Below are 14,388 nucleotides of genomic sequence, written 5' to 3'. Positions count from 1 at the left end.
GTAGCATCCAGAATTTACTCGAAACGAAGTCATTTAGAATGTTTTTAGAGCATAAACAGTAGTGTATAGGATTTCCTGAAAGCGCGCGCCGGCGCGTTCATGACGCTACGGAAGCCAGCAGACCATGCTACCCACTCAGGACACTTGGAATACATTGGAAGAGCAGTATGGAGGAATATTGACACGTTTTTTGTGGACTTTTATGGACCTTTCTGTCTCGGGCGCCATAGACCTCCATTATTTGAATGTCAGCAGACAGCAAGAAGCCTCCCAGATCTCCAGATGCATTTGAGATATCAAAAAAGTACTCCAGAGTGTTGTTCAGCATGGGGGTGAGTAGAAAATGAAGGCTAATCATGTTTTGGGTGTACTATTCCTTTAAACTAGGCCATTGTAACACATTATGCCTTCCACTTGATCTCGGTATGTTTAAGGTTGCTTTCATGTTGGATGGTGAACTTTGACCTCCGTCTAAGGTCCTCTGTTAGCTCCAACAGGAAAAATCATCCAGTGTTTATCTCCAACAATTGGATCCTGCATTATTTTTCATCTGCATATACACACATATCAAATATTTCCATTCAAGCACCTACATGTTTGCTTTTTCAAACAAAAAAGGCAGATTTGTAATATTCACAAGGGAGAAACAACTTTTTTTTATTTATTCTGGATTCTTTTTATACCCTCATGTTAAAAAAAAAAAAAAAAAAAAAGCAGAGCTGCAGTTCTTTATAGCTTTCATGATAAGTGCATCAGTCCGTTGTGTAGGTATTACAATGAAGACAGCGGTGTTGGTTTGCAGCAGCCCGCATTGTGCAGCTCATCATGACTGTATAGTGTGTCCTTATCTCACGGGCCATCTGAATAGAGTCCATTACAGCAGGCGGCACCTACAGATGAGAGGTGCAGCACCAGCTAGCGAGCAGCTCAGCGCATACCTTTTGAGCGGCCGGCGACAACAATGGCGAGCGTGCGTCTTTCTCTGCACATTCAACCACCCCAGTGAATCATCCACTTGTCAGTCACACAGAGACTCGCTGCAGCCTCGCATGTATCTGAAAGATGTGACCTTGGGTGGTGAAAAGAGCTGAAAATAAAAGCATCTCGACTGGAGTATGAAAAGAGGAACATAAAGAGGATGTTATTGCTCTAGGTGTTGACCCCCACTCTGCTCTTAAGCTCTGCAGTCATTCATCAATCATCAGTAATTAAAGCAAACATGGAAGAATGCAGCGTGAAGGCAATGCTGTGAAATCTCAATGGTCAAGATAAAGAAAGCCAACTTTTAGATCTTTTAAAGTGCTCTTATCTGCACTGTGTGAATTTCACCCTTCATGATTCTCATTCTATAACTGATCTAATCACATATTTCAGATGCTGCAGTGTCTCTCATATCTTAACCGGCATGATCGCAAACAAGAGGCGTTTACCACATGTGGCTAATGAGCTCCTTCACCTCCCCATACACTAGAGCTGTGCGATGACATCAGGTTACCTAGCAACCCTTCTTCTGAGGCGTCAGCAACATTTCAGTGGGATTTTCCCATACATGTGAAACGCGGAGCTTCAAAGAACACTTTGAGATAAAAACGTCACCGTAGGTCTTTACCAGAAAAAGGCAGCAGCGGATGGCAGGTTTAAGATACCCTCACTCAAAAGGCATTCAATGTGGCTGTTGGGGCCTAAGATCTGGCACCGATAGGGGGAATGAGTGCTTCTCTGTTAAACGCAGTCGGGTACAAAGCTAACCGGGAGATTCTAGCAACCCCCCCTTTGCTTTATATTTTTGGTGCAGAGGAGAGACAACAGCATTTGACGTCTGGCCTGGAGGTGGGAGGAGAAATGGCGTCAGAGCCCACCTGTCAGCGGAGCAAAACAACACCATGGAAACGGCATCTGCTGTGCAGAGGATGAGTGACAGCCACCAGAGAGGGGGGGGGGGGGGGGGGGGGGGGGGGGTCCCTGCAGCAGTCCAGCCTGTTACAGCAGACTTAGGGAGCAGATCCCACCGCCTCTGCTGTCCATTCTAGCCTCTTGCTGACACAGGCAGTTTGGTGCACCTGCCAAGGATAGCATGGCCTCTCTGGGAGCAGTCCTAGAAAATGATATTTAGACTGGGAGGCCAGTGTGTTTACACCCCACATCGAAACAGAACAGCAGCGATGCACTCTAGGTATGGGCCAGAAGTCAATGAATGATAAATGACTAAAACAAATGAATGAGATTTCACTGTATTTCAGTCTTAACAGAAAAATAAAGGGAGAAAAAAAATCAACTGCTTCATCTAAAAAAAAAAAAAAAACAGGCAACAAATAATTCTACAGTGGACAAGGTAATAGATTAACTGTAATACATGAGCTTAAAAAATAATCTTTTTATAAAAGATGGACATCCTACATTTTTATTTTTTTAGCTCAAGGTTGCAAAGGCAAGAAAAAGTTTATGATTTCCTTTTTTAGAAGAAGAAATTAAAATGCAGAACTCCTGGGATGGAGGAACAAGAAAAATGCTGACAGAGTGATGACACTGATGATAGATGTCGGACGAAAGCGACAAATAGGATGATGTTGAAAATCTGCACAACAAAAACCTAAATCCTACAATATTTTTCAAGAACTTTTGAAAAAAACAACATTCTTTTCTAGGAGCCCTGGGAAAATAAATAATTTCTAGTGTTTTTTTTTTAAGCAGTGCTAAACAATAGATATTTAATTACAACTTTAATCATAATGAATGCCTGTACAGCATCACATCAGCAAAGGACATAAAACAACTGGTACTGTCACTGCCTTACAAATTGCAATGAGATTTATCTTTATTTTTTTTACAGATATACATTTTCAGAACACAAAGCACCAAAATATGTCCTTTTTTTCTTAAGTAATTAAAAGGTGCAGCAGCTCTATTTCAGCCAGCTGTCCTAGAGCTTAAATCAACAGGTGGGGGAGGGACATTGTTTGTCCATCCATCCCAAAGAAAACTTAATTTATTAAGGCTACTCTGATAGAAAATTCTGGAACCGACGACCACCCCATGTGTAATGCTTACGGAGGCAACTGCCAATAAAATTTACTACAAAATCTGATCATTACAATATTTAGCAGCATTTTATTATTCAAATATTTAGGTGCATTTTGTTAGCTGGTGCTATTTTCACGCTAATTACAAAACCTAAAAGTGATCTGCATGCTGAAATGTTGTGGTCTATGTTCATTTCTGTTGACACACAAAAGAGGAGGTTACAAAAACAACCACAGTGAGAGATATGGTTATGGAGAAATCAGGTCATCAGAAGGCGTAGGTCTGTTGGGGTTACGTGGCTCACAGCCCGACACAAAAACCGACTCTCCTCCTCCCTTATTGCTACTAGCAGTGCAAGCTGATGTTGGGTTAGGGAGGTGAAAGGGCGATCAGGACGCTTCAAACTCACTGGGTAGATAAAAGCAAGTCCTGACTTGGGAAAACAGAAAACCAATCAGGTTTTTCCAAACAAACAGTTTTTTTTGTGACTTTCAAAGATCCAGTTTTCTACTTTGTGCACCGCTTGTTTACTATGATATTTTTAGGTGCCGTCTCCTGATTTGTAGTCAGATCAAGCAGATCCTCCTGTCCTCAGAGGCCAAATCTGGCCTCAAAATTACAGGATGTAATGCAACTCATCCTGAGTCAGTTTAGGAATAGATCATGGTATACTCACATGGCCAAACTATTCTGCTTTTCACATGAGACAGCCAATTCTTATTGGCTACACCTCCCTTTAAAAAAAGGACTAAAGGAAATAGAGTCAGGGTCAGCGCTGATAGTCACCAGAGCTGTGCTTCCTCTACACCCTAGTGTCTACCGCCGTCTGCTTCTACAGCTCCAACAGACACAGCGACACACAAGCAGGGGCTGTCATGTCAAGGGAGGCGGCCCAGCCGATTGGCTTTGATTTCTCCCTCCCCTTTCCTGCCTGCTCTCTCCTATCGCAGAGTCTCTTTGCGCGTCATTTGATTTTCTTATTTAACAACCAACCCTGAAAATGCGTAGGAAGAAAGATGTCTAAATATAGACACAGCCACAACAGCTCTCACAACGAGCGCACAGCAAACTCTCCCCCAACAGCATGAGGAGACAAATAAGAGTGACGCGTTTGCTTTTAGCTGATCATTACAGAAAAACAAAAAATAAAAACCCCAAGCTCCTGAAGAATCCCTGAGAACGTTTATTTAAGGGTATGTTTAAAAAAAATCCAGCTATTTCTGTTCATCTTGATCATTTTAATTTCAGTTGGCTGTGGTTTAAAATCATACAAATTGCTGGAGCAACGTTGGAGGATAGGAACTGACTAAAGTTGGGAGGATGAAGAGCTGCGGTTAGGAGTAGCAGTGAGCTAGCATGAGAGGCAGACAGAGACCGAGCTGAGTGGGATTAACATGTGAGAAGTGAAGTACCAGTTAGCACTCCATTTGAGAGGGCCAGTATCATTATCCTCTCACAGGCAAAGACAGAAAAAACACACATGGTTCAAGAGGAACAATAAAGCTCGCCCTAATGAGAGAATAAAGCCAGTTCAAGCCGCCCTTGATTGCACTCCAGTGCAATATGGGGAACGATAACCCTGAGCACCACCAACTTCTGACCTTCTCATCCAGCAAATTAGGAATCAGCATCCTCAGTGGTAATTATATCTGCCCTGCTACCCAGCAGGAATGACAAATGATTTATCAACAGATATTTATACATTGTTCTGCACATGCAAATAAAATATATGATTTCAAGGATGAAGCAGAGAGTATAACCCTTTAGAAACCTATATTTCTAATGAAGCCCAGGACTTCATTATAAATATAACACCAGCCTCATTTTCTCCTAAATTGAAGCAAATCAGGATTCTGCAAAGACGATCCTCAGGGAGGCCAAAACCAAGAAGTGAAAGTGAGGCCTGTTGGAAAGTTGCAAAACAGAGTGCCAGTAAAGACATAGGAAATGAGGCAGTTGATCTTCAAAGCCACCCAATGATCATGATCAAGATATCGAGGTCAACCTACATTTTTAAACACTTCTGCTTTAAAACCCACACAGCTGTGCTGCTCCTAAATAGTCAGTTAATCATATGGCACAGAAAGTGCTAGCATGACCAAAGTTGACTGTCCTGATAAAGTATAGTGAATCCTACCAGTGAGCAGCCTGAAAGCAGGTAAACACATTTCCTTGTTCCAACGCTTAAGGCATATTTATGATTTGGAAACAAAGAGCATTAATCAAACTTTAAGGCGATATTTTTTTACCTTTCAGTTGACGAGCAGCAAGCTTTAAGCTAGGAACCTATTCAGTTAGCTGACTTTGTTTATTTGGTTGGGACAGTGACTGTTAATGGGCATACGTGAAAGAAAAAGATGGATGTAAACACACCAGATTAAAGCCCAAAGCCATAACAATCTGCTATTTTTATCCCTGAGTTTACTTTATAAAGAGCAGGAGAGCAAAATAGCATTATTATCATGAAGGCCCACCTATAGGAAAATACATCTACTCTAAGAAGTTTTATTATTAGCAACATTTTAGCACAAGAAAAATGTGATAAATGGTATCGTTTTAAATATCAATAAAATTTTTTAGACAAATACTATGATAAAAGTTGCATTATATTTCTACTTAGAGATATCAGGCTGTAAAATGGTAATGAGGACTGATTGAGTTCATTCAAATACAATTTTAATCTCCTTTGGACTGAGATAAGCTGGGATGTTCTGTACAGAGGAGGAGTTGTTTATTCTTCTTTATAAATAAGGTATCAGGGAATATTTATAGTGCTATTCGTCTGGAAATGCAGATCATTTACTTACAGTACAAAACAGCTTTTCAGCTAGAAAACTAAAACTATAAGTACTGCTCAGAAAATGACAGCCTCGTATAAAAATATGGGTTTCTTTCAATGTTAAGGGATAGCAAAAACAAAAAAGGGTTCAATGAGAAAGAAAATTCCTTATTATAATCACAGAAAGTAGTGCAGTTTGTAGAGTTTGATAAAGAAAACTAAAGAAATATATCATGCTTTAAAGAAAGGAAGATGTTGGTGATGCACCGTCTGACAATTTGTCTCAATTGTCTGGAAAAAAACAATAGAAAATATAAGAAAAATAGAAATGAATGTACAAAAATAGTTAAAAATATAAAAAATATAACTTTTTTGGTAATCATATGCCTTTTAACATTCATATTGAGTGCTTTTCTATTTATTTATTTTTTTTCTTTCAGGCTTTTCAACAGCCAGCTAATGGGGAACAGCATCACCCTTAAAAGGGCACTGCACACCAGGAGCCGTTTATGACCAAATAGTTAACTCAATGTGAAAATACCTTACTTTACATCAAAGAAAATACCAATAAATAATACAATTAGCCAAACAATAAATTTTTACACGTGACATTTTTGATGCAGCCACTAAACTCAAAGAGAACTTTTACTTTCTGACGTTGATGCAGCAGCTCGAAGATTTAAGAGGGGAAAAAAAGCTCCTTGCTGTACTAAACCTTGGTGAACAACGAGGTAAATTCTGAACTTTTGAAGACCACAAACCAACAAAATCTAACTAGAAATAACCACATCCACTGCTTGCACAACTGAATTATCAGCATTGGTCCTTAAAAACGCCTGCTAAGCATATGAGAAACAAAACAACCTTAGAACAGTTTAAGGAGTACTCAAGAAGAACACGAGAGTCGCACTGCGTTTCCATTGTCATGTAGAACAATGCCGAGAGAGAAAACCTATCTACGAGACGAACATACCTCAGGAAGTACTCCGTCAGATCACGTCCTGTTCCACTGACAAAGCACAAAATGACAACGGATAAAGACGAGTGGAAGAATGTAGACTTGAATGGGCCAAGACTTCATAATTCCACTAACCAGTTGAGGCTTGCATTGGCTAACCTGCAACTTTTGCTTCAGGAAGCAAAAACGTAACAAGCCACTCAGCTGCATCTGCTCCCCTTATGCACGAAACCAGTGGGAGTGGAGCAGGGGTAGGCTAAGGAAACAGCAAGCCGAAGTTGCTGGGCTTCCCTCATATTTAATCACTTAGTTTGCTTTTCTGTTACAATTTGCTCCCACATGACACCTTTCAAATCTACACTAACCCTGCCAGGCAGCTAAGGACCAACAGAACAGATTTAGATATATATTCTTAAATAGGGGGCAAAAAAGGGTTCTTCTAATTTTTTTTCCACTGTACATCTTTTCCTTTATTAATCTACCTGGTAAGCTGAAATGAACAAAACCATAGATACACTTAATCCCTTTATTAACAGAACATTTATTTATCAGCCACAACTTTGTAGCCTCTTACAATGTTGATTTTAAACTTAAAACTATATGTATGCTCCTCTATCAAAAATTTTTTAGGTTTTTTTGCAGTAGCTCGACAGTTTACTCGGTCTGCAGCTTTGTAGGACAAACTAAAAAAACAAATAATCACAAATTCAAAGGGAAAAAAAAAACATATCAAGGAGAGGCTGAATTGGTTGTATAGCGTAGCTCCATGTCACATCATGTCTGCATCTGCTTATGTAGTATCCTGTCAGCTTCTGTCATTTCTCCTGAAGGAGGAGTGGTTTGTTTTGTTTTTTGGCCATTACCAGCCAGACGCCTGGGGTAAACCAAAGGCTTAAGCCTACTGATAGATCCCTAATCTAAGCTGACTGACTGTTTCTTAAATTGTTGGGAATTAATCTTTCATTCCATGTAGATAAGTTCACAAAACAAAGCCAGCCAGGAACACAAATTAAATCCGAAATAAATACTATATACAACGAGAGAAAATTCTGGTAACTTTGGCATTTTTGCGTTCCATTTAGATTAATAGATTATAACGCAGAGAAATGGTATGATGGAACATTTTTAGGAGGAATCATCTCTGATGGCATCATTCTACAAGCATAAAATATAAGGAAATAAGTGGGCCTTATATTATGGCTAAGCATCTAATAAAGTAGAAACATAGAAATAAATCCACAGAAAGATATTTAGGGCAGATGTTAGCATCGGGTGATACGTGGATGTGTTGGCCAATTTCTTTGTGCATTCAGCAGACCCCATGAAGTGCATGCATTGCCGCTCCTTCCACTGGCTATCCATTATGTTTTTCTTGTTTTGTTAACAGATAATTCTATTTAAATTGAGACTTGTGCAATAATTCTTACAACTGTTATTTTTATTAATTAAATGTGGGAAGATAAAGCAATATCGTCTTCGAAAATGATACCAAAAACCATACGAAACAAAGAATCGGATACATTGATGTCAAAATAATTGGTATTCGCCTTAAAAAAAAACAACTATATGTTCAATCTCTATAATAAAGCAGTAATAACAAAAGATTACGTCAATTTCATATTTAACAAATACTTTCCCATCTTAAATCTAATGGAATAAGTGCTGCATATACTGTACATTTCAGGTACACCAGAGATTCACACCCTAACTTCTGCAGAAGATTAAGAAAGACCCAAGTAGCATTTTTTTTAGCTACAAAGGTAAGACAAAGGTCAAGTTTTGGCTGTTCCTTGGACTTTTTTTCTGCACAAAAAGTGATTAACAAAGAACCCCAATGGTTCAAATGCTTCTTTTTGTTTAGCCTCAGTCCATTTTCTTCATCCTGCTACTATGTGCAGGGGCGGAGCTAGATGGGGGGCCAGAGGTGGCCATGACCACCCTTATCCAACCATTTTTTTTACGCCCTCTAATACAGACAGTGGCAGCAGTATCACTCTCAAGGGGAATGTTATAACTTATTAAACATTTTAATCTTTCATATATTAACAATTACTTGATAGCTAAAATGATATGGTTAATTATGCACAGCAATATACTAACATTAAAGCTGTTATATACAGAATTCATGCTCTTTTAAGAACTAAATTTTGTGTTATATTGGGTAAAAAAATAAATTATGCGTCTCTGCAAGTCATCTAGGTGTCTGCAAGAAAATCATAGATAAATAACTACTTTAATAATAACTTAAAAATGAATTAAATGTAGATATTAGTATACGTAAATATTAATTTTATGCAGAACAAATTTTGATAAAAGAAGGTAAGCAATGACAATGGAAAAACTTTTGTCAGACCATACCTTTTATTTAGACAGCATAAATGTTTAAATCAATGTGTCTATTTGTCAGCAAAGCCGTTCCTGTTGGAATAGTGTAGGATCTGGCACCCATCCGCTTTCGGCCACCCCTGACTGGCCACCCCTACAAAAATGTTCTGGCTACGCCTCTGCCTATGTGGAACATTCTATTGACCAAATATCCTTTTTTAATTATTTAAACTGCAAGTGTTATTTCAGTTTTAAAACTTGATTGTTTTAAAAATGGGAAGGAAAGTTTTGCGAAACAACAGTGGAAACTTGTACAGTCTGCTGACCTCACCTCTGGCCTGTAACATCAACTCACAAGAAGCCACATTGCAAGACTTCTCTAAACCCAATCATGTTTTTAGTGTTCTATTAGCTCTCAGTATGATAGGCTGTCCTGCAAATTAAATGCCTCCAGGGTAAAACACAATCAACAAAGCAGAGCTGAATCAGCATCTAGATCAACATCAACCCTGTCTATCCACATTTTTCCCCCTTTTTTTGTAAACACATAGGACAAGTCATGCAAAGCAAGGATTGCCTTCTGTTATTTGTTTTGACAAGCCGGTTGCACAACCTAAAAAAAAAAAAAGAAAAAAAAAAAGAATCCAGCTCTGCATACAGATAAAAGCTGTATCAGATTATTGAATGTGTGCCATTAGGCCAGGCTGGATGGATGCAGCTGCACGGCGCGCTGCTAACAACCATCACAAATAAACACTTGGAGCACATCATGGCTGCAATTAGGTCGATTTTTGACGACGATCCTCAAACGGTCATTACAGCGACAGGTCGGTCGCTACATCGGCGACAAAAACGTGCTCAGCTCGCTGACAGCGTCGCCTTTGCAGCCTCTACTCTGGCGGACATAGCGTCGGTTGCATCATGACTCCGCAGTTTAAACCAGACACATCCCCCCCCAAATCAGCGCACTTTTACCTCTAAAGTGCGGATTTCTTGTTGCGTGAGGTCGTTGGACGCGGCGCATTTGGTCCGTAGCCCCTGTAAGCTGGAGATGGAGATATCGATCATATTCTGGATGAGCTCGCACTGATGGAGCGCGGCCATCGCTGCGCCACCGCCGCTCTGCCTCTCCGGCTGCTGCTCATCACTCTCGACCATCTTCCCACCGTTAGCAGACACACTATCCATTCCTCAGCATCGGGGCCCGGCTGGAGAGGGAAGGGCTGGAAGTCAAACCGCTGAAGTAGAGTGATACATAAAGCGGCAGTCCGGGCGACAGACCGTGGAAGTTAGCTGACAGCAATTGTCCCCGGCTGGCGAGGCTGGGATATAAAGCGAACAAACAAAAATAAATAAATATAAAAAAAAGAGGCACAGTAAACGCGTGTCTCTAAAGCTATATATATATAAACAGTTTAAATATTGCTAACGTTCGGCTTGTGTCGGGGTGAGCTTCCGAAGAGAAGGCTCTACTAGCTTCCAGCGACAGCTCTGGCAGAGGCTTCACCGTCTGTCAGCTGTTGGGAAACCTCGCGCTGCGCGGTGCATTCTGGGAAATAAAGTCACAATAGTTATTTTAAAAAAATAGAAAAAAGAAACTGTTGTCAGCACCGCACCTCCCTCTTTTCTCCCACAACATGCTCCTGAGATAAAAGATGAACATATACACAAGGGGAGAAAAAAAACCATCAGAGAAAATGACAAGCTACAGTTAGGGTTTAAATAACAAAGTATGTAAAGAAAAGATTGACTAAATTGATTGCGTTTTATTAATTGTGGATGAAGCTCTTATGGACCTCAACTGAACAGAATCTGTTTTTAACAGTGTCTTATCTGCAGATACTTAATTATTTAATTTTAAAATATTTAATACTGAAAAACTAATTTTATTAATAAAGTTTGCTTTAAACCACGCTATGTTTTATCTGTTACCAATGGTGTAATGACACAACAATATTCTGTTAAGCACATTATCAGTGTGGGCCCCATATGAAGTTCAACAACCCAATCTGCCATGTGTTGGGGTATAAATAAGGTCCGGTCAGAGTGCTTAGTATCAGGTGGGTTCAAGAGGAATTTTTCGCACCATTACATGTGCAAAGAGACGTCCTAGTCCGCAATTGTGTTGGGGGCCAACCTGGTGTCAGTGACAGGGCCCCTAAGAGGTCGCGGGCCCCTAAGCAACTGCATACTCTGCTTACCGATAGTTACGCCATTGTTTGTTACTCCTCACAAGCTAAGTTGGATCATAACAGAATAATTGTTAGTTTAGTTTTGTGCAAGCTATTTTTCTATAAATATTGAATCAATATTTAATTTTAAGACCGTTGGTGGTAAAAATGGTAAAAATAAGGTTCTTGAAAATGCTGTTTAGGATTTTTTAAAATGTTATCCCACTTGTGAAAAGAAAAAGCACTGTTGCCTTATTGCAGGACATTCCTTAGGAGAGTTCTGTGTGGGTTATCTGCTGATGCTTCTTATTCTCATAGTAAAAAAAACATGAATGTTAGGTTAATTGTTTTCTCTAAATTTCCATTAACGTGCATGACTATATGGAAAATCAATGAAACAGTATTTCAGCATTGCTTAAAAATTGCAAGTCACGATATTTCAAAGTCAGTGTACTGGTATACAGTTTTGCCATAGATGTTTTTAGTTTATTTTTACAGTTTGAATGCATAAAAGGTGATAAAATATGTTTTTAACCATGTGGAATGATTTTAGTGGCTCACCTCATCCAAGACACAACAACAGTGACTACAACAGTTTTTCTTTTTACTTTAGTGTCCAAAAAGATAACAATCTGTCATGCGTTGATTCAATTTGTTTTCATTACTGAGAAGTAAAAGAGTGTTTCAGAGAAAAGGTCAAAATGAAACCGATAAGAAAATAATTCTAAATGATATGAAATGCACATTTTGTGGCCTGATAGAAAATCATGTTGTAATGAGACGTGCAAAGAAGGGGCTAGCACAAGGACAAAATTGTTGGTAGCCCTCGATTAATGAAAGAAGAACCAACAATGTTCAGAGGTCAAAGAAATAACTTGAATCTGACTAAAGCAATGATAAATTAAAAAAATCTTTGAAAATGAACAAATAAAGGTCACATCACATCAGGCGTCTACAATCTTGCAATCAACCAATGGGCCTATAGGGCTACAGCTCATCACTATGCTGTTGGATGACATGGTGTGTACCACACTCAACATGGACCAGCTTCCCAGTGTCAGAAAGCTTGGTCTCAGTAGCAGGTCATGGGTCTGCAACAAGATTATGACCCAAAACACACAGCTGAAAAAAACATCAAAGAGAATGGCCAAAACGGAAAAAATTTGGTCATTTTCATAGAATTTTTATTTATCATGACTTTTTTCCAAGTTATTTCTGTGACTATTGTGGGCTTTCTCTATTAAACAATGCGTACCAACAATTTAGTCCATGTTTTTTACCTTTCACCTCCTTATGTCAGCTGAGCTCCAAACTGATGCAAAAAGTCTGAGCCTGGATTCTGATTTTGATCATATGATTGGTATTTTTATGGTTATTCAGAGTAAAACAATGTAGTTCACATAAAACCTAACGTCATAACTGTGTGTATTTGCAGACATTTTACAGCTTATCTTTCTGACAGTGTTATATATCTTTACCCTATTGTGGCTGATGCTTAATAAAACAAAGCTCATACCACAATCTCAACTCTGCACCACTTAATGCTACCAAAAATGACCATAAAGACATGTTTACGCTGTATTCTCCAAAGCATACCATTACTCATTGTTAAAACAAGATTTCTTTTCACTTTTGCAAAAACTCTGACTTTTGATATTATCTGCAAAACCTCTGATAACTTCCTTGATTATATCAACCTCTGTTTTCACTATTATATGAAACTGATGCAAGGGAGTGAACTACTGTTTGAAAAAGTGGAAAAGTGACTTTATAAGTTATGATATTGTCTTATTATACCTACATACATACATATACAAATTTATTTTATTATAATTTTAACTTTTAGCCTAAACAAGTCTGCTTTTTCACAACGCATATATCATATCTGCATGTAATACTGTGTGTGTTGTGATGGGACGGCTCCACAGCTCTCCTCAACCACTAACCAACAGTGCAGGTGTTGGAATGAGGGTGTGATGTTCTTTCCTCCAATATACTCTAATTATACAAAGGAACGTGACTCACTTCTTATGGAGCCTTCCTCTCCATCAGTCAATCTGTCTCTCTGTTTGATTGCTGGACGACAGAATCTCATTTATTTCCCGATTCGTGAACCTCTCTATGTTACAGAAAACACAGAAGTGAAAGGGATTTAAAACCATATAGAGGTCACTTCTGGTATACCAAACAAGTCAGCCTCTGACCACATGAAAATGCTGCAGCAGATTTAACTGTAAGGAATACTAGAATAAAACAGGCAATGATCAAATGTGAGTATTTAAGCATCTTTGTGTGATGGTGCACCACTTGGTGCACTATTATATTAACAGCACAGATTTGATGGTGGGGTGCCAGCAGAATGTGAAGGCAGTTTCAGCGTCTGTCAGCCTTCAAAAGCAAAGAACTGTGCATCGATAAACGGATCAAAGCACAGCTAAGCTTTGAAGGGGGGTTCGGTCAAACATCTTTAACCGAAAGAGAACAGATGTACTCAGATCAATAATCAGACGGAAATACCTAAAATGACTAAAACATGATTTGTGCATGTTAGTTTTAAAAGGTGATGGCCAATTATGAAGAGAGACGTGTCAACATTTCTGACTGTCAGTGTTGCACAGCTTGGTTTTTCTCATGTCTACAGGATCATTTGCTGCACAATGAAAGCTTTCATTATGGGGAAAGTGAGGATCTTGATAACCCAGCTATTCACTTGACTTCTAATAATCTCCTTACAAAAAGATTTGCTTGTGCACACTGTTTAGACCTGGAGCAGTTTAACAAAACTTGATTTTTGTCTCACCAGTTGTGCAGCTTAGCTCCATGTTCTGTGTTTCCATGGTTTCATGATCATGGCGGGCCTTTACACATTAAAGATACGAACAGTGAGCATTTTGCAACCATCCCTAAAAGTACCTGTATTATTCATTTGAAAAACTGAAGCGTAGGGAGGGATCCAACAGCTGACTGCTTGCTGACACAACTCAGCTGAGAACAGCGTGATCCTTTCCCAACATCTCTTAAGCTGTCCAAACTGTTGCGCGATTGGTCGGCCGAGACGCCACACGTAGAGTGGAGCTCACAGCTTCAGATTAAATTTAGACTCTAAACAGTCTGATCTTGTCTTTTCCAGCCAG

General features: G+C 39.2%; 1 protein-coding gene across 4 annotated transcripts in view; it reads right to left on the bottom strand.

Moving 5' to 3' along the window:
* ksr1a (kinase suppressor of ras 1a) overlaps positions 1 to 10,532 on the bottom strand; it is a 28,560-nt gene extending 18,028 nt beyond the window's left edge. For 2 of the 4 annotated variants that reach the window (XM_038289435.1, XM_038289437.1), the window contains exon 1: positions 10,059 to 10,489. In XM_038289435.1, the coding sequence (XP_038145363.1) occupies positions 10,059 to 10,271 (213 nt within the window). In that variant the 5' untranslated portion in view covers positions 10,272 to 10,489. Of the gene's footprint in view, positions 1 to 6,773; positions 6,923 to 10,058; positions 10,490 to 10,513 lie in introns of those variants that run through there. The other 2 variants (XM_038289436.1, XM_038289438.1) reach the window with 2 other exon arrangements.
* Positions 10,533 to 14,388: the final 3,856 nt, after the last annotated feature.

Source organism: Cyprinodon tularosa, unplaced genomic scaffold (genome assembly GCF_016077235.1).
Source record: "Cyprinodon tularosa strain WSP-4 unplaced genomic scaffold, ASM1607723v1 ctg269, whole genome shotgun sequence".
Taxonomy (NCBI): Eukaryota; Metazoa; Chordata; class Actinopteri; order Cyprinodontiformes; family Cyprinodontidae; genus Cyprinodon; species Cyprinodon tularosa.
Note: the sequence above shows the minus strand (reverse complement) of the source record. Positions and strands in the feature narration are given on the sequence as shown.